We start from the raw sequence: 19559 nt of genomic DNA, 5'->3' as shown, positions 1-19559 counted from the left end.
TTGTTAGGGCATCTCTCTGAACAGGTTTGCAGTTCCAGTAGCCAAGTGGTCAGAATGTGGTAACAAAGAGGATTTTGTTGAATACACTTGACTTCAATTTTTATCAAACTCTGAGAATGTTTTGACCACTTGCTACTTTTGAGTGCAGATAGGAAGTATCTGGAGCAGGGTAGATCCACGGTGGGGAAGTAAGTTAGGTGTGTCCCTGAGAAAAGGGTATGTAGTTGAGTTTTCCTTTGCTCTCCCTGCATTGTATTGCAGAAATCATATGACAGCTGCAATACAATAAAGAACACATTAGACAAAAGTTTTATTGATGTTTGAAGCATCAGGAATATCCAGCTTTGCATGCTGCAGCTCTTCTCTACGTTCCCACTGAATGGAGAAATTTTGCAACTCTCTTTCCTCTTTGGATCCATCAGACTTGATGCTTTTGTGATTTCTTGCTTTTTACGGTGCATAACAAGGCCCAGCAACTGGAAGCTGCAGGCATACAGTATTCTGTCGCAGTTACTATGGCCCAGTGCTGCCAGGATTTGGTGTGGGGCTGACTGAATCAGCCATACCAAGAGCCAATATCTGTTTATAGGTAAGTTGAAATAGATTTATTGGCATCCAGGACATCGTAGAAGGCTTGTACCAGTTTAAAGGCAGAATTTGGTGTAACTTAGTGTGAACAGTTCTCTAATCTCTGGAAATTCAACAGTTCATCCTTGTCTCCCAGAGTTCCTGTCTCTTGAACAGTGAATTCAGGGTCCTCTAGCTTTTGTTTCTCTGTTTTCTGTACTCTGCCAGCAGACTGCTGCTGCTCTTGCTGACAGTCTCCTGGGCTATCTTGGTTCCAAAATGATCACCAGATTTTCCAAGCTCTTGCATGAGTAACTTTGGACTTTTCTCCCGTGAGTGACTTCACACTCCACCAGCCCTCCAACAGGACCTGCTCTGAGAGAAGGTGATCTGTGTTTGAGATGGTACATCTGCAAACAGAGGACCCTGCTGAGTATCAGTCATGGGGGGCTATCTGTCTCTGCAGTGTTCTTGCTGATTCAGGTGTGAAAACAGAGAAATGACTTAGTAATTTGTAGTTATATGAACATTTATGTGTGCTCAGAATTCTCATATATGTAACATACAAAAATCTCTTGGAGAAACAGTTGTAGCATGCATTCTCCTTGGCTCCAGTTTCAAGGTGCTTGCTGTGAGCTGATGAGCTGACCTTTACTTCACAGTGGTGGAAATGAAGGCTCAAAATAAACACCTGGGGAGTGGTAGCAAACCTGCACTGGCTCTCTGGAGAGCTCGGGCTCAGCAGGATTGTGGGAGCCCCCAAAACACTTTTCTCTCTCTCTGTAGGGAAATATGATTTCTTCAGAGACATGGATTTGACTGCCTCATTGCTGACTAACATGCCAAACCATGGCCTGGGAGACTTCTTGCAAATTGCATGCAAAATCTTAAAATGGGAGGCATTACTCCACTATTTTTAAGATGTGAAAAGGTAGGGATGGCCCCTCTCATCATGGCTTCAGTGTAAGTACCCAGGCTCCAAAAGGAAAGACCATGAGGGATGGTGGATTTGTATTGTTCTGTAACAGATGGGCACAGAGAAGGGGGTTTGATGTTTTACAGGTACACCAACAGAGAATTTCTTGCATCGTCCTTTTAAATCTCAGCTCAATCTACTGCATGTGGAACATTTAACAGCTTTAGAAAATGTGGTGTTTAGTAGATCATTTGCCAGTTAGTGTATCTCATGCTATTGGTGAAAAATCTCAGCAGTCAGAAGCATATAATGTACATAAATGCATTTCATGTATGACTAGCCACAGGCCTCGATGCAAAGTTTGATGTGCTTGGTATTAGCTGTAGTCATGTGGTGAAAATCAGTGGCTGAGTGTGGTCCTCTGAGTGAGGAGGGTGTAAAATTAAGGATTAATTCAATCCTGATGGTTGAAAAAAATGTTGTGGCACTTGTCCCTATCTCATACCTACTGATGATCCTCCACTGTTTCTGTGACAGAAATGCTCTTTGACAGCCTGAGTATGTGTAGCTGCTTTCAGGATGCTCCTTGCCTCATCCATAAACAGGAGCACTGACCACAAAATGATGCTGATACCTATTCCTTGCTCTTGGCATCACTGTCATGTTAGTGTTAGCTGATTGCATCAGGCAAAGGTATTAGAAGAGAACATTTTCAGGGAGCTGAGACTGGTCTGGCTGTAGAGTTTGGTCTCCATGAGTGATCTAATGGTGTGGTCCTGTTCACAAATGGAGTAACTGTCTTAACGCTGGATAGGCTCCTCGGTAATCCCACCCAGCAGTGAACCTTAATATTCTGCTGAGGAAGAGCTGCCTCGCATCCAGCCTCCACTTGTTCATGCCTCATTTACCTCCGTCTGCTTATTCTGTAGGGCGCCTACAGTTTATCTTGATAAATCTGGGTTCAGTGGGAACTCGTAGGCCTGATGAAAGGTTGTGGGGACTGGATGGATTATGATGGTTATAAATTACTTTTTGTTGCTTATATTCAGCATTAAGAATCTTATGGGGGTCTGGAAGAAGTTCTGAGCAGTGAAGACCAGCATCTCAGAGCACCTCGTGACTATTACACCTTACTGTTTTTCTGGTTTACCCAGGTCACACTGATATTTTAATAAATATTCTTGACAAATTGAACTAACAAGTTCAGGCATTTGGTTTGCTTTGCTGCTCCCTTATTGCTTTCAGTAATGAAATATCACCAGCAGTGATGCTGAAGAAATGTAATACCTAAATAATATTGAATCCTGCTTGCCAGCTCAACTTCTGACAGCTGCTGAAGAGGTTTGGAGCATTAAGGAAATGCAAATGTTTCTCTGGAGCACATCACTGTGTTTTGCCCACCACTGCAAGTGTTTGGCACTGGTGGCTCTTCTGGACTCCTTTAGTAAAAATTGTGGTTCCTTTTTTCCCTGATAAACTTAAAGGTGATGTAAGCTTTCAGAAAAGAGGGTAAGCAAAGTCTGAGTTGCCAGGTTTTCTCCCTTCTCCATGAGAAATGCAGTGAAATGTCAGTCACAAGGGGTTTTTACAGAAAAGAAAACAAATAGAAAACCTTGTGCTGAGTTATTTCCAAACAAGTGCTTTCTTTTTCAGTGGCGGCTCTTTAAAGTGGAGCATACAGAGTATATTTAGATGTGAGGAGAAAGATTGGGGGGGAGGGAAGACATTTTTGAAGTGTTGTTGAGAGACATTTTGAGATCACCTGGAGACTGGGAATTTCCCTAAAGGAAGCTGCTCTTACTGAGAGAGGATCAGAAGTGCTCTGAAAACCTGAGCTGTTTGCAATGCCACTGCAAGGTCTGGAAATGCATCTCCTGGCTGTCCCCCAGGCCATAAGGACAGCCTGGTGATGTGGGTTCCTTCCCATTCAGGTATCTCCTCAGAGTGGGGGGAAGATGTTTCATGCGGTCTTGGTAATGCAAAATCTGCTGCTGCTTCACTGTAAAGTAGCCTCCATGGGTCCGCTTTAAAGACTGCAAGAGACCCTATTTTCTGTTCATTAGTGCACTTTTGGTGGGTTCTGTAGTTTTCAAGGCCTTTGGTGGAGAGCTTGTGTTGTGTTTGACGGCAGGCTAGGCACTGCACTCTCTGTAAACCTTTTCAGTCCAATTCAGCTGGTTTTGGAAATTAAAATATTGCTTCTGGTTATTGCTGAAGTTCCATCCCTGGCAGTAGTGGTGGCAGTTTTGCTTCAGCCATCTCATTCTTGTATCAGCCCGGGTAATGTGGTTAACTATTTGGCTTTTAGAATCTCACTAGATCCCTTATTCCTGTTCTTTGGTGATTTCCTTCCCAGCTTATCTGTGCTCTTCTGAGCACTCCAGCAGACAGTGTGCAAATGAGCAAGCGCTGCCCAGAATATTTGATGGAAGAAATGCAAGGGATAGGTGCCGGACCACGATGCAGCTTCAATCAAAGGCATCAAGAGGCATTTCTTTCCTTGCAAGGAGTGCTGAACACTTTAGCACTTTCAGACCTTTTTTGACCGCTGTTGATACTGCAAAGCTCCTCTCGGTTTGCCCCTTCACTTTCTGGGAAGACAAATCTGCAAGGGATAGTACATTTCAGGTGCTTTAGCCTCAATGTTTTGTTCCAGTTTGAGGGATGTTAACCAGTGTTTCCAGTGTGTTTAACACTGAATAGAGTTCCCCAGCTTTAGTGACAGAATCTGGAGTTCTTTGTGAATTATATTTAGCACTCATGGAGGCTGCTTTGTCAGCTGTGTGTTGTTGCTTTGTAAAAACTGGCACCATTCAAATCTAAATAATGCTTCTGGGAAAGAAGAACCTTCCTTTTATAATTATTTTAAGGTATTTGATTTGGAAATATCCTTTGAGCTGTGGCCAGAGAGCAAATCAGTTGTCAGCATTGCAGTCCCCTGTTTGAAGCACCTGTGCACAGATGAGCCAGTGCTGTGGGGCTTAGAGGAGCTCGGTACTTGTGTGCCATGATACTGTCAGGGCAAACAGCTGAGGTGCTGTGAGCATTATGCAAGGTGTTTGGTACAGCTGCAGAAATTGCTCTTCGTGGAGCTGGTGGTTCTCCTAACCTCGCTTCTGACCTACTGTTGAATACATTGGGGTTTGGTTTGCAACTTTCCTTTTGCTGCTCCGTCCCTGTAATTCAGGTTGCTAGTGCTGTATTTTTGGATGCTGGAAAGAAATCATACTTTGGGGTGCTAAATAGTTCTCTTGCGGCATGATGAGAATTGTGCAAAAAAAGTTATGTTTCTAACTTAGGTAACGAATTCTGATATTTCTTTAACTGTCATTCCATTTGTCTCTGGAGTCAGGGGAGGAGGGAGCCAGCGTTAAACACGGGGCAATTAAAGGAACAGCATAGACCATTGGCTCTGTGAGGTATTGGGGTGACTGGCTGCACATGCCAATCTGGAAGAAGGCCAGAATGGCAGGCTTTGACAGACTTGCTGCAATGAGAAGAGCATGGGGATCTCTGAAGTGTTCTTCTAGTCTGAAAGCAAGCCTGCCAGCGAGATGCTTTGCATATTTGATTGCTGTGCTGGCTAATACCAAACGTACTATCAAAGTTCACAAATGTTTTTCACTGCTGCTGGCTGCTCTGCCTTTACCCTTACAGGACATTTTGAGTTCTCAGTAAAAAAAGCAAACAGCCATTTGGGCTCTAATTATGCCTGTGTGGTTCTCCCATCTTGTTTATGTCAGGCCATATTGCAGACTTCACAAACAAAACCCTGTTCATCTGGGGCTCAATGCAACTGGTTTAAATCAAGGTTACAGAATGATGGTCTGTTAGGAATGGGCCACCTGCCCTGACTTTGCTGCCTTGGGTCCAGATTGGTCAGCAAGGGAAAAGCAAGCTTAAAAACAAACACAAAAACCCACCCGCAAAATTCCTTTTAAAAAGCTCCTACAACAGTTTTCTGGAAATCTGTTTATTCAGAGTGGTGTAAGGTGGTTATCTTTCAGAGAAGCACCAAGTCTTAAGAATTACATGCCATCAGGGTCTTGGCTTTGACTGGGAGAGCCACGTGTCTGACTTGCTCATGAGCTGGGAAGCTTTCAGAGATGGTTGAGTGAGAAGCAATTTGATGCGCCCCACGGTGTGAGCCTGTCTGGTCTCTGGAGTGACAGGCTGTTCAGCTCACCTCTGCATTAGGTGTCATGGAAGCTGTTCAAAGTGGAGAGAAGGCAGAGAGATGGCAAATTGTTTGTGCCCTGAGAGCAAGCTTGGATTTGGGTACACGAAGAAGCCATCTGTTTTTCCTTGACTGCTTTCTTAGCTGGAGGCTTCCTAGTCCTGATTTCTCATGATGAAGAGATCACAATGACGGGTAACCCGAGCAGAACTGAGCTCTTCGTTACAAGCTCTTCTGACATGGGCCTGAAGTCAAGGGTCCTGTTGGCGTAGTTTTTTTCCTCTTGATGGGGGCCTTTGATGGCTGATTTACAGACGAAGGGGAATATCAGGATTATTTCAGGCTGAGTCCTGGCCTCTAATGATTTGCAGGCCTTAGGGACAGTATGTGCTGTGGCTGGGACTGTGGTGTCTCCCTGGGGTACCAAGTGGCTAACAGCAATGTGCAGAGAGCTCAGGACCAGGTAGCACAGCAGCAAGCTCTCGCTGTGGGCTGTTCAGTAGTGGGAATGAAAAGCAGAATAGCACCTAGCATTTTGAAAGTAGTTGAGTGCAAGAGTGCTTGGAGACCTGTGCTTCCTACTGTCAAAAAGAAAAATACTAAATACTAAACCAGACTGGCCGATGCAGGACCTCCCTGTGAATCTGTATGCACTCAGATGCACACTGGCTTCTCGTTGCCAAGCACATACAAGCTTGGGATGGGGCTGGGGAGCCGCTGGGGAAGTGGCTGTTTGGAGAACAGAGTTCTTGACAGAGTAGTGAAGGAGGATTTGCCATCAGACTGCTCCGGAGGGGAGTGAGGAGGAACAAGAAAGCTGTCGGAGGAGCTGGTCTCATTTGTTGTGTGGCTGCAGGGAGCTGGTTGCATGTGGGCTGTGACATCCCTAGTTGCTGTGGAGATGTTACAGCTCCCAACCTGATGCTGCTGCCGCTGCCTTTGGAGATGCTGTGCTCAGGGTTGAGGCATGGAGGTGGTAGAGGAGAGGACAGGGGAGAGACTGGGGGTTATCATCCAGGCAAGGCACATGCTGGAGAAAACGTGTGCCTTGAGGCATTTTCTTTCATCTCACTGGCTGGTGGCTGTAACATAGCTAGGTACCGCTGCAAAGATTTCCTTGGGTGTGTGCTGGAAGGCTGGGTGCTCTCTTTGTTCTTGCAGCTAGCTGGCCGCAGCACTGTCAGCTTGGGAGGAGGATACTGGTACAAATGAAGGCAGAGTTGTGCTGCTCTGTGCTTTGCAGCATGCTGTGGACAGATCAGGAAGCCTTTAGCTCTGATGGTCCCTCTCTCGTCTGCTGGCTGCTTTGTGCAGCTCCCGCTAGTCCCAGAGGGTTCAGTGGCAGATGGGAACCGCTCCTGGTAGGCAGAGACAGAGTTCCTGTAGCATGCCTGGAATAGCCGATCCCAGTTGATCAGCCTGCTGTGTGACAAGCGCTGCTGTCTGGGGCAGGGGCCGAGCGAGGAGAAGGCAGGCTGCATAAGGAAGGCAATGCAAGGGAGGGGTGAGCTGGGATGGGGAGGGTTGCTGGGTTTGTTCCAGCTGTGAAGGTCTCTCCTCTTCATCCCCTACCCCCCGATTTGTTTTTGCATTCCTCCTCCCCGAGTCTCCTTTTGGTTTGCTCATTTGTGTATATGCTTTTGTGCCAATCTGTAAAGCATGTGGTGGGAGCTGCCTTCCACCCTGGCTGGCTCACATAAGCTTAGTGGGTTGTGCCTTTGTTTTGTTGCTGGCTAGCTGAGAAATGAAGCCCTAGCTACAGAAATGGCTTGACCAGCCCACATCCTAAAGGCTCCCCCTCCCTGATATGTGCTACTGACTGCTCTCATTAGGTGCTCAAATGGGAAACTGGCATTTCGGTGCTGCAAGGCTTTCTGGGCGAGAGGCTGTACTGCAGTGCATGGGTATCTCGTGCAATCTTGTTAGCCCCATAGCTGCTGCTGGGCTTTGGTCAGATGGATGTGGCTGTGCCTGGTCTGTCTCCATCTTGCTGCTTGTTCCTTGGTGGTGGCTCTGCTTACTCCAGCTACTACTAAATTAATACAACAAATATCAGATGTGTTTGTCTCATCTGTAATATAGAAAATGTAATCCTGATGGTCCGTCAAAGGAGCCTTAACCATGAATCAGCTTTTCATTATTTGCTGATTTTAGTCTTTAAAGCTAATAAAACACCTTCCTATTGCCTCAAAACTTTAAAAACATCGATCAAACCTAATCTACCAGTACCATAGGCTCTTTCATTGGTGCTTACTTTGGTGTCAGGACGCCGTGCAGGCCTGGTGTTCTGGATGCTGGGTTTGAAAGAGGCAAGCCAGGAGAGGTGTATTTAACTAGACTTGTGCCTGTGCTTGGCTTTGCAGGCAGCATGGTATCAAAACATAGGTGAGTGTGCTGGTTTGGGCTGGGATAGAGTTAATTTTCTTCATAGTAGCCAGTATGGGGCTATGTTTTGGATTTGTGCTGAAAACAGTGTTGATAACACAGGGATGTTTTTGTTACTGCTGAGCAGTGCTTACACAGAGTCAAGGTCTTTTTTGCTTCTCACCCCATGCCACCAACAAGTAGGCTGGGGCGGGGGGGTGGAGGGGGGCACAAGGATTTGGGAGGGGACACAGCTGGGACAGCTGACCCCAATGGACCAAAGGGATATTCCATACCATATGATGTCATGCTCAGCATACAAAGCTGGGGGAAGGAGAAGGAAGCGGGGGGGACATTCAGAGTGATGGCGTTTGTCTTCCCAAGTGACCATTATGCGTGATGGAGCCCTGCTTTCCTGGAGATGGCTGAACACCTGCCTGCCAATGGGAAGTGGTGAATGAATTCCTTGTTTTGCTTTGCTTGTGTGCGTGGCTTTTGCTTTGCCTATTAAACTGTCTTTATCTCAACCCACGAATTTTCTCACTTTCACTCTTCCGATTCTCACCCCCATCCCAACGTGGGGGGAGTGAGCAAGTGGCTGCGTGGTGCTTAGTTGCTGGCTGAGGTTAAACCACGGCAGTAAGTTTGCCTAACTCCTTTGTACACCATTGCCTGTCTGAGAAACAGACCTAATCTCTGCTTCGTGGGGCTTTTTTGGTGGTTTTTTTCCCCCTCTAAGTCACCTTGTAAAGGGATTTGAAACCATCAAAATGAAGTGTGAGAAGCCAAATGTATAGCAGCATGTGTGAGAACTGAGATCCCGACAGAGGTCAACAGATGTGTGGAAGAGAGCTGCTTCTGCTCTCGCTGAAATGACTTCTTAAAGGGAGAGAAAGCTGGTGTTTCTTGGTAGCACAGTTCAGAGCATGTACTTGGAAGCGAGCAGTTGGTGACAGGCTGATTTCCTGCCGGTGTGACTTGGAATACATCAGGTCTCGGCCAGGTAGTCAGAACATGGTGTGACACAACTGCCAGCTTGCACAAGAAGTTATGCTTGGCTACCAGAAGAGTATGTGGAGCTGTGGAGATTTAGCTTTGACCCCCATGGGTTTCACCAGCATCGCTGCGCCTCAGTAGTGCCCTTTCCTTTCCAGACTACTGAAGCACTAAGAAATGAGAAGTGCCAATGGAATATGTAAACTCTGTTTTGTGAGACAGAGTTATTTGGCTTGCAGGGATCCTGATCCCTTTCTGCCTTGGGTAAGCCCCCTAGAGCCAGCCAGCAATGTCTTGTCCCACTGAAGGAAGACATGTCTCAGCGTTTTCCAACTAATACATTGGATTGGAATATCTAAGCTTGGATGCACTTTAATCCTTGGTCATATTAACTGCATGCTGCTCCTCAAATAGCAAATGTGCACATGAAGAATTCTACGATCTTTTAAAAATTATGCAGGCCTGAACAATTTTGATGCTCCCACCCCTTTTGCATTTTCAGTTTGGAGCAGGAATATTTGAAGTGAGCAGGACAGTATTTCAGCTGTAAAAGGATAGTGTCTGGCTGTGTATGTGTGTCCTTGTGAGGTCCTGGGTAGAGCCTGTTGTGTAAAATAAGCTGCCATCCTCTTACCTGTCTGAACAAGACCTGCTTGCTGCAGTATTTCTATGGATCTTAGTCTCTAGAATCTTAAGAGCTTAATTCTCTGTATTAATGCTGGGAAGAGGATTCCAAGATCCTTGAGAACAAGAACAATGAAAACACCTGCTCTGCAATTGTTTCCTGGCTTCTTAAAGCTTACTTGAGTGGATCTGTAGCCAGAACAGCTGGCTAAAGGTTGTGGTTTAGCTGGGTGGTAAGTGTTGAACAAAGGAGACGTAAGCAGAGACTAATGCAGACTATTATGTTTCTTTGCAAGTTACTCAGGTTATGTTTCTGGCATGACAGAAATTGGGGTGCTTGACGTTTGCCTCCTCATTTAATTTCTTCTTGCCTTGGAGCTTACCTGAGAATGGGACCAAGATTAGATTGTTTTGAGGGAATTGGCTCATAAGCTTTGGAAAGTGAAGAAGCACTCTTCCTGCGGCTTCTACCATTGCTACCCTTGCCTGGAGGCCCACTCTGACGCTTCAGTGACATTGGAGTACAGCTCTTCTCCCCTGCTTTCTCCCCGAGCTAACTCTCCTAGGCTAGTACAGAGCCCTGCCTTTAGCATGTAAGTGCAACAATGAGTGCATCCACATGTTGTTCTTTTCTTCCCAGGCATGTGCAAAGCAGGTGTAAGAAACTGCTTGTACAGTTGGTTGTTTGTGTGCTGCATGCGTTCATACCTTACTTAAGCAGCTGTCTCTGAAAAATGCTGTGCAGGGCTTCTCACTCCGGCCTCTCCTGCACAGATGCCTCTGTAGCTATGTGCAAAATGGCTCTGTTTGTCTGGGCAAGAGCATGTGTAGGTGGGTGTCTCCCTCCACTTCTCCATTAAGTGGCTCGTGATTTATTTTGGGACTGACTTTGGTGTAAAGTGTCAGCTCAGAGCAAAATGCTCAAAGTTGAGGTTGAAAGCATCAGGGTAGGAGGCTGCTTGCTGTCCTGAAATGCTGAAATAACTTGGATGAGGTGAAACTGTCCAGTGACCAAACGGAAACCAATTCCTTCCTTATAGCCATTGGCTGATTGAGGTTTACAGACCTCGGAGGAGAGCGCTTCTGGCATGAAACGTTTTCTCTAGGAACAATGTCTTCACTGCTTTTAACCTGGACAAAGCGTATCTGTGTACTGAGCTAGAGTCTTCCTGCCCCAGCTCCCATTTTGTGCTTGGAGTCCCTTATAGATGTGGATGCATCTGTTGTTATTCTCGACTTCTATCGGGCTTAATTAAAATACAGGTCTTTAATTTTTAATTTTTCCTTCCTGTTGATTCGACTGTCTCTGCGTGAGCAAGGTCTCAGTGCAATTACTGTGCTCCCTGTGGAGAAACACACATTTAATTCAGTGAGGCAGACTCTTTCTTGGAGGGGGTTCATTTTCCTGATCTTCCTACTCGGAGGGATGCAAAAGCAAAACATCCAGTGAGTAAAGAATGTGACACTTTATGTGGTTGTTCTGGACGTGTTTGCTGGATCTTGGTTACCAAAATGTTATGTTCTTTGCAGATAACTGCCTCCATGAGCAAAGAGCTGGTGATGAAGCTATTCAGCACAACTTGCGTTAGCAGGGTGACTCGAAACCTTTGGGTCAGGTCCAGGTTTCCTCTTTAAAACTGCATTCTTGCAGCAGTGATATAAAAAGATGAAGAGTTTTATTCCTGTAGAACGCGTTAAGCTGTCTCATGATTTGTTAACCTGAGAACAGGGTCAGGCAAGTACCTTGTGCCTCATCGCCGTGGCAGGGACGTGTGACCGGAGGGGAGGCAACCTCCTCAGCAAGCACTGCCTGCTGCTGTGTGGGACCCAGCTGTGCTCCTAGCAGGGCGATCTACTATGAACCTTCAAAAAAGGGTGGATATCTTGGCTCTCAGATTTCCATTGCCCTTATTTAACACTGCTTCGGGTAACTTAGAGCTTTTGCTAGCTTAACTCGCCATGTGCAACCATAGGTCACTGCTGAAACAAACATGCAAAGAAAGGGTTTGTCTGCACCTCCTGTACTGCAGTCCCAGGCTTTTTATAGACTGCTCAAAATACTTCAAGCTCTTTCAGCTCCAGACTTGAGGCTTCCTCAGTTCCCTTGTGTGTGTGTGCTAGGTTATTTTCCCTGTGTTCATGGAGATCATGTATGTATGTATTAGAAACTTCCAAATACAGCCTTGTTCTTTTTTCAGATCTTTCCAGGTCTACCTGTGTCTGTCCTGTTTTTCTTACCAATGGTTAATCTTAACAGACTCGTTGATAGAAATGTTTTGTGAGACCAGTCCCCTTCCTGATCCCTGAGACTTGACAGAAGTACAGCAAAACCTAGGCAAGAGATAAGTGTATGGAAGGAGGTGCCGCCATTATCAGAGGCAGTTACGGCAGACAAATCCTTGCTGTACTTGCAGGCGTGAGCAGTTCAGGATCCTTGTGCTGGTGGCAGGGGCACCATGCTGATTCTGGATGCAGAGACACACTTGGAATATGCCTTTTCATTATTATTTGAGTAAGGTATGGCCCCTTTCTGCCATATATTCTGAAGGTTGCTTTGATTTGTAAGCTGCAAACTTAGACTGAAGACCCGGAACAATAAGCGTGTTGAGTGTAAGAGAGATTTGGTGGGATTTAAACTCTGTCTGATTTTTATTCCCTGCCCCCCCCCCCAATGGAGAATATAAACATTTCATTGTTTTTTATGTGAAGCGCATTTTAGTACCAGCAGCCCAGCAATGGGGGATAAAGAAAGCAGATGTGTCCTGTGTCTTTTTTAACTGCTTTTGTTTTTCTGATCACTGTAAAGGAGGCTTTTAAATTTTTTTAATTTTTTTTCCAAGCAGCAAGTGCTCCACAGGCCTTGATCAAAGCTCATAAATGATGAATTGAAGGAATGCCCGGCAGAGAACAGAACGCCCTCCTTGTGCTCTGCTGTGTGTGCTGAGAACACCATTGTTTCTTCCCGTACCTTTTTCATCCTTGAGCTCCGGGCTGGAGAGAAAAGGCCTTTGTTCCTTGCCTGTCAGCCGAGACAATGCCAGTGTGTTGTCCTACCTCTGCTCTCAGCACCTGACTGGCCGGAGCTCTGTGGGTTTTGGCAAGCTGAGCGCAATTGTCCTCCAGCTACAACATTACAAAGAAAACAAATGGCATCACAGCCTCCTTCCTCCAGATCCTGGCCCGGCTGCTTCACAGCCGTGGCTGCATGAGTCTCTGCTTGCTGTTTTGTTCAGGATTTGGAGGGAAAGCTGGTGGCCTCCTGCACTCTGGGTTGAAGGATGCAGCCTCACTTGACTTCCAGTGCACAGGGACACTAGGGTTTGCAGTCCAATGCATTGGTCTGTGCTCTCCTGCTTCTGCAGGGGCCTGCTTTGCTCAGGGGGAGGCTCTGCCCATGGGTGAAAGTGTGTTTGGTTTCCCCTCCGCCAGCCCAGCAGCAGCTGCAGCTGTCCTGCCTGCTTCTGCCGTCCCTCCTTTGGCACCCAGCGCCTCCAGGCTCGCGCTCTCTAGCACGTTTGTCTCGATGACACTGTGCGCAGCTGCTGATGGTGTGACAGAGGGGAATGCAGGCCCAGGCAGACCCAGTTTTTCCACCTTCCTTGTAATTTCTAGAGCATCTCTGGCTGCGCTGTCTTCTGATGCAACACTCTGCAAAGGAGAGAGCTTTTAGTTCTCTCTTTCTCTTGGTTTTTGGGGGGCTGATTGCAGGAACCAGTGCTTTGGAAATGAGCAGAGAGAACAGATAGCATGGGCTGGGGTGGAGGCTGGCAAGGGCAGGTTTGGAGAGGTGCTTGAGTGAAGAGCATAAGAGCTAAGACCAGCTCATCCCTGTTCCTAGCCCTGTGCGAGAGGGCAGAGTTCAGGCAGAGCCACAGGTGTTTCTGGATGAGGCAGGCAGTAGTTGCTTCGACATCTGCCACTGCTCCTGTTGGGAAGAGCCTTTAGCTGCATCTCTCCTGCCGTTTTTGTACCAGGCTGATTGTGTCTACTTCAGGCACTGTAGCAAAGCAATGTTTCAGCTTCCCACCATGGTGGAGAAGGTGGTGGAGCTGCAAGTCACTCTTGCGGTGGTGACTTGCTGGGTTCCTGGCACCAGTGTGGAGTCGTGTAGTTCAAGTGCAGGCTGCAGTCAATGACACTTGTGCTACTGCTGCCTGGGCATGCACCAAAATCCAGCGTCAGCTCCCCTTCCCATCTACAGCTGGACTTGGCCGCTTCATGGACAGCCCTTTTTCTGGGAGAAAGCTCTGCAGTGGATTTCAGAGGAGCCACGCTGAGGCTTGCTAACCTCCCATGGCAGAGACCAAAGATGCCTGTGCTGTGGGGTAGGGACCTGACAGAAAGCCAGTGCTGGCTCCTGGCCAGCATGATGGATGATGTCTAGTTACTAGAGCCCACCTGGCAGCTTTCTCTGGCCTCTGCTTTCCTCAAGCTGAGCTGTCTTTGCTTCGGGTTTATCTTTCCCTGAAGTTTGTTTCTAGGCATGCCTTCTTAATTACACCAGCTGGTCTTAACTTCTGTGGAATTGTGACAGGGCCAATACTGTGGTCCCATTACCTCAGAGCTTTAACTCAGCTGCACCTAGTCCATACTTCATCCTCTCCCAAGCTCCCAGTGCTGGAAGGCAGAAGTGCAAACAGCTTTAACCAGAACAATGTAGCATTGCCTGGGTGAAGAATGTGATTTACTTGCATATGTGTGGCATGTGAAAGCCAGGGCCAGAGGGCACCACTTGAGTCCTCTCCTTTCTTTTTCTTTTTTTTTTTTTTTTTTTTTTTCCTTTCCCGTTAGAGATTCCTGAGCCACTTGCTAGCACTTTTGTTTGGGGGTGAGGAGGAGAATGCATGGGTTGACAAGAGGAGGTGGGAGTGAGATCTTTGGGAGCCAGGAGTCTGAAACTGAAAAAGCCAACAATCTAGGAAAGCTTTGTAGACAAGTTTAAAATTAGACTGACCCAGTGCTTTTATATTGCTGGAATTTAATTCCTCTGACCCTAAAGGTTTTGGTCTGACTCGGAGCAAGAGTTCCCAGGCTGTGGTCAGTGGAAGTCTGTGCTGTGAGGCGCTCTCATGTGGTTGTGGGTCTGTATCAAACAGAGATGTACGTCCTGTCCACCTCTTTGTGTTTGTGAAAGGTTGGAGAAATTCAGTCTGAAAAGCCAGGGAAGCCTCACATTTCTGCTGTCTGTGACTGTATCAGTGTGTGGCTTGTATCTGGAGCCTGTTCATCCTCAAACTGGGATACTGCTGTGTGTAAAAGCTGTTCAGACCTTTTCCTTTTTCAGGCATGATTGTAACTTTCTCTTCTGTTCCTGTTTGCAGGTTGTGCAGCTTGACATTAAAGAAACTGGTAGTCTTAAAGGAATTGGATAAGGAGCTTATTTCTGGGGTCATTGCTGTCAAAATGCAGGTAATTGCTGCTCAGTTCTAAGAATTAAATGTGTTGCTTGGGTAAAAATACTGGCAGATGCCGAAGCTGAGCTTCACCTCCGTGTGAGGGTCCATTGCAGCCATGGGCTTCTTCTCAAGTACATCAGGGCATTTTGGATGTGTGGAGAGTCTCTTGTGATCCTTCCCCCATGTTCCTACTGAATTTCACTGTTGTAAGCGAAGAATATTGTTTGCTGAGGGCTCAGCATGAGCTTATCTTATGTAAAAATGCTCTTTACAGATCATATGCTGTCACTTCTTCCCGAGCTGTCACTGAATCCAAATCTGGTTCTCTGTTTAACATGCTTCAGCTCACTTTAGGGCTGAACATCTTGGTAACTTGGTCCTGGTTTTGGGGGGTCTGGAGACTGGGCCTTCCTCTGCTGATGGGCAGCTCTGCTATCAAGAGTCCAAGTCATTTTGTAGCCAGGTGCTTGTCAGTGGATTTGTAGGGTGCCTGTATGTTTTAATTTGTTTCCATAGAATACAGCTGTCATTCTAGGTAAATAACCCACTTGACGGCATATGTTTAAGCCATTTAATTAGGTGCCTACATGTAGGTCACACTGATTGGAGGTAGGCCAGGAAGGAAGGGGACTCAGTTCCACAGTGTGTCGTAGCATCAGTTCAGCTCCCACCACTGCAAATGCTGAAGTACTTAATGAGTAAAAGCCTAGCAGACCTATAAGTAGAAAAATACCATTAACCATGCTGAAAAACAGCTGCTTGTCAAATAAAGAACCTGGCAAACCCCTGCAGAGAGCTGGTTGTGTCAAAGCACACAAAGTCGAGCTTGGAAGGTGAAATCATGAAGGCTTTATGGTGCAAGAACATGCAACTGAGGATTTAACTGGCATCTCGCATCTCCACGAGCAGTCCAGCTGGGGTAAAAATGTGTCCCCTCTATGTTGGAGGGGGTTCACGCACCCACAGCAGGGAGCAAAAGGCAGGGAATTGTTTCACACACCTGGATTCGTGGGAACCTCAGAAGAAGCACAGATGTGGGTTCCCGGGCTGTCAGATACTGCTTATCAGGGCTGAAAGCTTTCCGTATGTTTGTACTCCTAGGTGGTGGACGCATCACTGTAAGAGTCTGAGGCTTGTCAGTGAATGATCTATGCCGAGAGTGTGTCAGACTTGGGTTGGAAAATTCAGTAGCTTTTACGAGAGCAAAACCTTCTTTTCCTGTCCAGGTTACTGCTCACTGCTTACACTTTTTTAGGGTGCAAGCTTGCCCCAGACCTGCAAGTACAAAGGGAGTTTTAACACATAGGACTTTCTTGTCTATTTTGGGTACGTGTTGTGATCTGCCTTGCTACAGTAATCCAGATGCTGGAACCTGAGCTGCTGTTCTGCAGTCCTCTCTACACCAGGGCAGATCCTGAAGAACTGGAAGGCAGAAGGACTTGCCCTGTTTGGGGTGCTCATCTGCCAAGTCCCAGGCTGCAGCTTGCATCCCCAGGCCATCCTTATTTTGCCCTTGATACCTCTGTCCAGTTGACCTAGAGGAGACAGGGGCTGGAATGACCACTGTCCCAGAGGGTGACTCACCTTGGGTGTCCCTTGTGCTGAATCAGCACCCATATTTCGCTGTGATGTGCTGTTTAACAGTGGGTCAGTAGCACTGCAGCTGTCTCAGACGCAGGCAGATTGAAGCCCTGTTATTAGAAGTCCCTTTACAGCTTGCAGGTTATGATGATGATGCTGACAAGCTCTTTCAGGGACACTTAATTTGCTAGCACTCAGGTTTCTGACGTGGCTATTGTTTGAGGCTGATGATACTGGATCATCAAATATATGATCTCTGTCAAATGACTCACTGCCTTTGTATGAGGAATTGCAAAAGAGGTGTCAGACACTGGAGTCCTTCCAGAGGGGATGACTGAATTCAGACCTAATGAGAGCATCTTACCTGCATTTCCCGTGTCTCCTTGCAGCCTCTTGAACAGTGATGTTCAAAGAGTTGTCAACTGTATTTCCCAAGCCGTTGCTCTATTTATCTGCTGCGGTCTTTTAAAAGCAGCTATATTTGGTCTTTCATTAGATTTCGAGTTGCATAACAAGTAAAGCAAGATTGCTGCTATTAGGAGCTTTGCACCAATGGAACAGATGCCGCTGTTGCCAGCAGCGAGGCTAGCTGTGCTTTACTTGCACGCATGCTGCTTTTCCTGGGGGGGAGCACTTCGCTTTCTCACCCTGCTCTGCTGTCTGTCTTCTGATCTGCTGGAGCTTAAGCACCTCAGCTTTTCCACAGAGGAGCCTGCGCTGTGTTGTGCAGGAGCTGAAGCACCACTGCAAATCACAGCATTTGCTCTGGCTGCCTGAGCAACGTTGGGGAGGAAGGGATGTAAATGAGTCTCTGCCTCTCTCTCATCTCAGGATGCTATTTGAGGCTGATATGGGCAGACCAGATTTTCCTTTGGATGTAGCTGGGAGGTGTTTACTCCCCCCCAGTCTGTCTCGGATTTCCCAGATGCTGCTACAGTTCTGTGCTTCTGGGAGATCAGCCCGTCTGGACAAAGCCAGATCTGCAGCCTCAGCAGAACATTGAGCCAGGGACCTCTGAAACTTGCCACTGTGTTTGAACAGTGCAGAAGGATTTGCTAGGCAGCAGTCTGTCAAGCTTTCCTACTAGTTTTCCCTGAAACATTCTCTGAAATGAAATGCTTACACAGTAAATAGCCCAGTAACTTGGTTAGCGTACAGCAGCCCAAACAGTGTTGATTTGGAGTTGCCCTGTAATACTATCAGATCTCCAGACTCCACTGTGATGCTTAGTAGATTTATTTTCTTTTGTAACCCCAACTACTCGCAGTTGTTTAAACAGGTTTAAATCTCCACTTTCCCCAGGGAGGGGTGAGTGCACAAAAAGAAAAGACCAGTCTGTCATGGCTAACACTGGAGATTTAAGCATGACGCTGCAGCCTCCAAACCCAGGAGATGATGAGCCTTGTACCTGTTGGCTGAAGTACAAATATGAGACTTGAACTTGAGGGGTGGGGGTTGACTCAGGGCTTTTGAATGCTGGAGTTTGGCAGAACAAAAGCAGCTTTGTTGCAGTTAGGGACAGCAAATATGCCCAAACCTTTATTAATCAAATATGTCCCTTTCATCTCATTAATATTTCACAGAAGTGCAAGGTCAGACCCATCCGTTCACTTTCTCTGTGGTAGTCTCTGACAATGTTTCCTGGTTTTCAGTAAATAGGACGGGGGTGGGATGTAAGAGCTGGCTTCTGGGGAATTCACCCGATGGACTTCGTTTCTGTACAGGGCTCCAAGCGCATCCTGCGGTCTCACGAGATTGTATTGCCCCCGAGTGGACATGTGGAGACGGAGCTTGCGCTGACCTTCTCCCTGCAGGTAAGGTGGGATGTGGCCTTGGGGCGTGTATGCTTGCTGGACTTGCTGCTTTGCAGTGAGCAGAGGTGCGTTTTGGGTCTGAGGTGAAGGTCCTTCTAGTGCTGCCAGAGATACTTGTTCTTAAGGCAGTCCCAGCCATTTCTGAAGAGCTATCTGAGCTCTTTTGGCTTGTCTCTGGGCAGTCAGATGTGGGGAATTTGAGCAAAAATGGCCTGGATGCTTCCATGATCTGGGGAGGGGGAAGCCCACTAGGAAAGCTGTAATATAAACACATAGAGTTGTTCTTGGTACCAGCCCTGCATCATGGAAGGCAGATCTCTAATCCTGACTCGTGTCTGGGTGGAACAGGCAAGTTAGACACTAGGTGCAATTTTCATGACCTCAGTGCAACAACCAAAATTTGTCTGAATTGCCTCTCAGCATTGAGGCCCTGGAGCAGGGTGCTGGTTTGCAGTGTTAGGGGACCTTCCTTGTGCATCCTGTGTTTGGAGCCCAGGAACACGAAGACTTTGCTGCAGTCTGTCCTCTTCATGTTATGGCTGTGGTAGGAACTGGAGCAGAGCAGAATGGCTCTTTTTTGCCTTTTGTGTTGCCTTATGAATAGGCACTGGAGGCTGGCAGCCATGGCAGGGTAGCATGGAGTATCAGGCTGACGGAAGACAGTAGTAGAAATGGGACAGTTGAACCTCTGATTTGGAGTTGCCAAAGGAGGCATCGTTTGGGGAAGCAGGAGCAGTATGCAGACAGTTACTCCTGGCTCTAGAATCATAGGAATAGCTGGGAAGTGGAGCAACTGTATTTTATTGGTTGCTCTTTTCCACAAAGATGCTGCCCTGGTGCTACCTCCTAAGCAGGGAAGTAAGGTAAATAGAGGCTGGCTTGCTGCGAGCAAGAGGGAGGATCGTGCATACATAGAGCAGAGCCAGACAGACGCTCAGAAACATTCATATCTGGATTATCTGTGTTTTGGGACTTTTGGTTAGATCTTGAAGTCAAGAGTTTGATCTGGTAAGGAGAAAGGCTCAAGTGATGATGTGAGACAGACTGGTTGTTACTCTGAGATCTGTGCAGACTCAAAGCAGATAAGATTTCACTGCAGACAGAAGATAACCCTGCGGCTGCCC

At 46.9% G+C, this 19559-nt stretch overlaps 1 protein-coding gene across 11 annotated transcripts in view; it reads left to right on the top strand.

Moving 5' to 3' along the window:
* Positions 1-19559, top strand: part of PACS2 (phosphofurin acidic cluster sorting protein 2) — an 84568-nt gene that overhangs the window by 14724 nt on the left and 50285 nt on the right. For all 11 annotated transcript variants that reach the window (XM_030032414.1, XM_030032409.1, XM_030032408.1 and 8 more), the window contains exons 2-3: positions 14966-15053; positions 18346-18435. In XM_030032414.1, coding sequence (XP_029888274.1) covers positions 14966-15053; positions 18346-18435 — 178 coding nt within the window. The remainder of the gene's footprint in view (positions 1-14965; positions 15054-18345; positions 18436-19559) is intronic.

Source organism: Aquila chrysaetos, chromosome 12, assembly GCF_900496995.4.
Source record: "Aquila chrysaetos chrysaetos chromosome 12, bAquChr1.4, whole genome shotgun sequence".
Lineage (NCBI taxonomy): Eukaryota > Metazoa > Chordata > Aves > Accipitriformes > Accipitridae > Aquila > Aquila chrysaetos.
The sequence above is the reverse complement of the archived record's forward strand: the minus strand, read 5'-3'. Positions and strand labels throughout refer to the sequence as shown.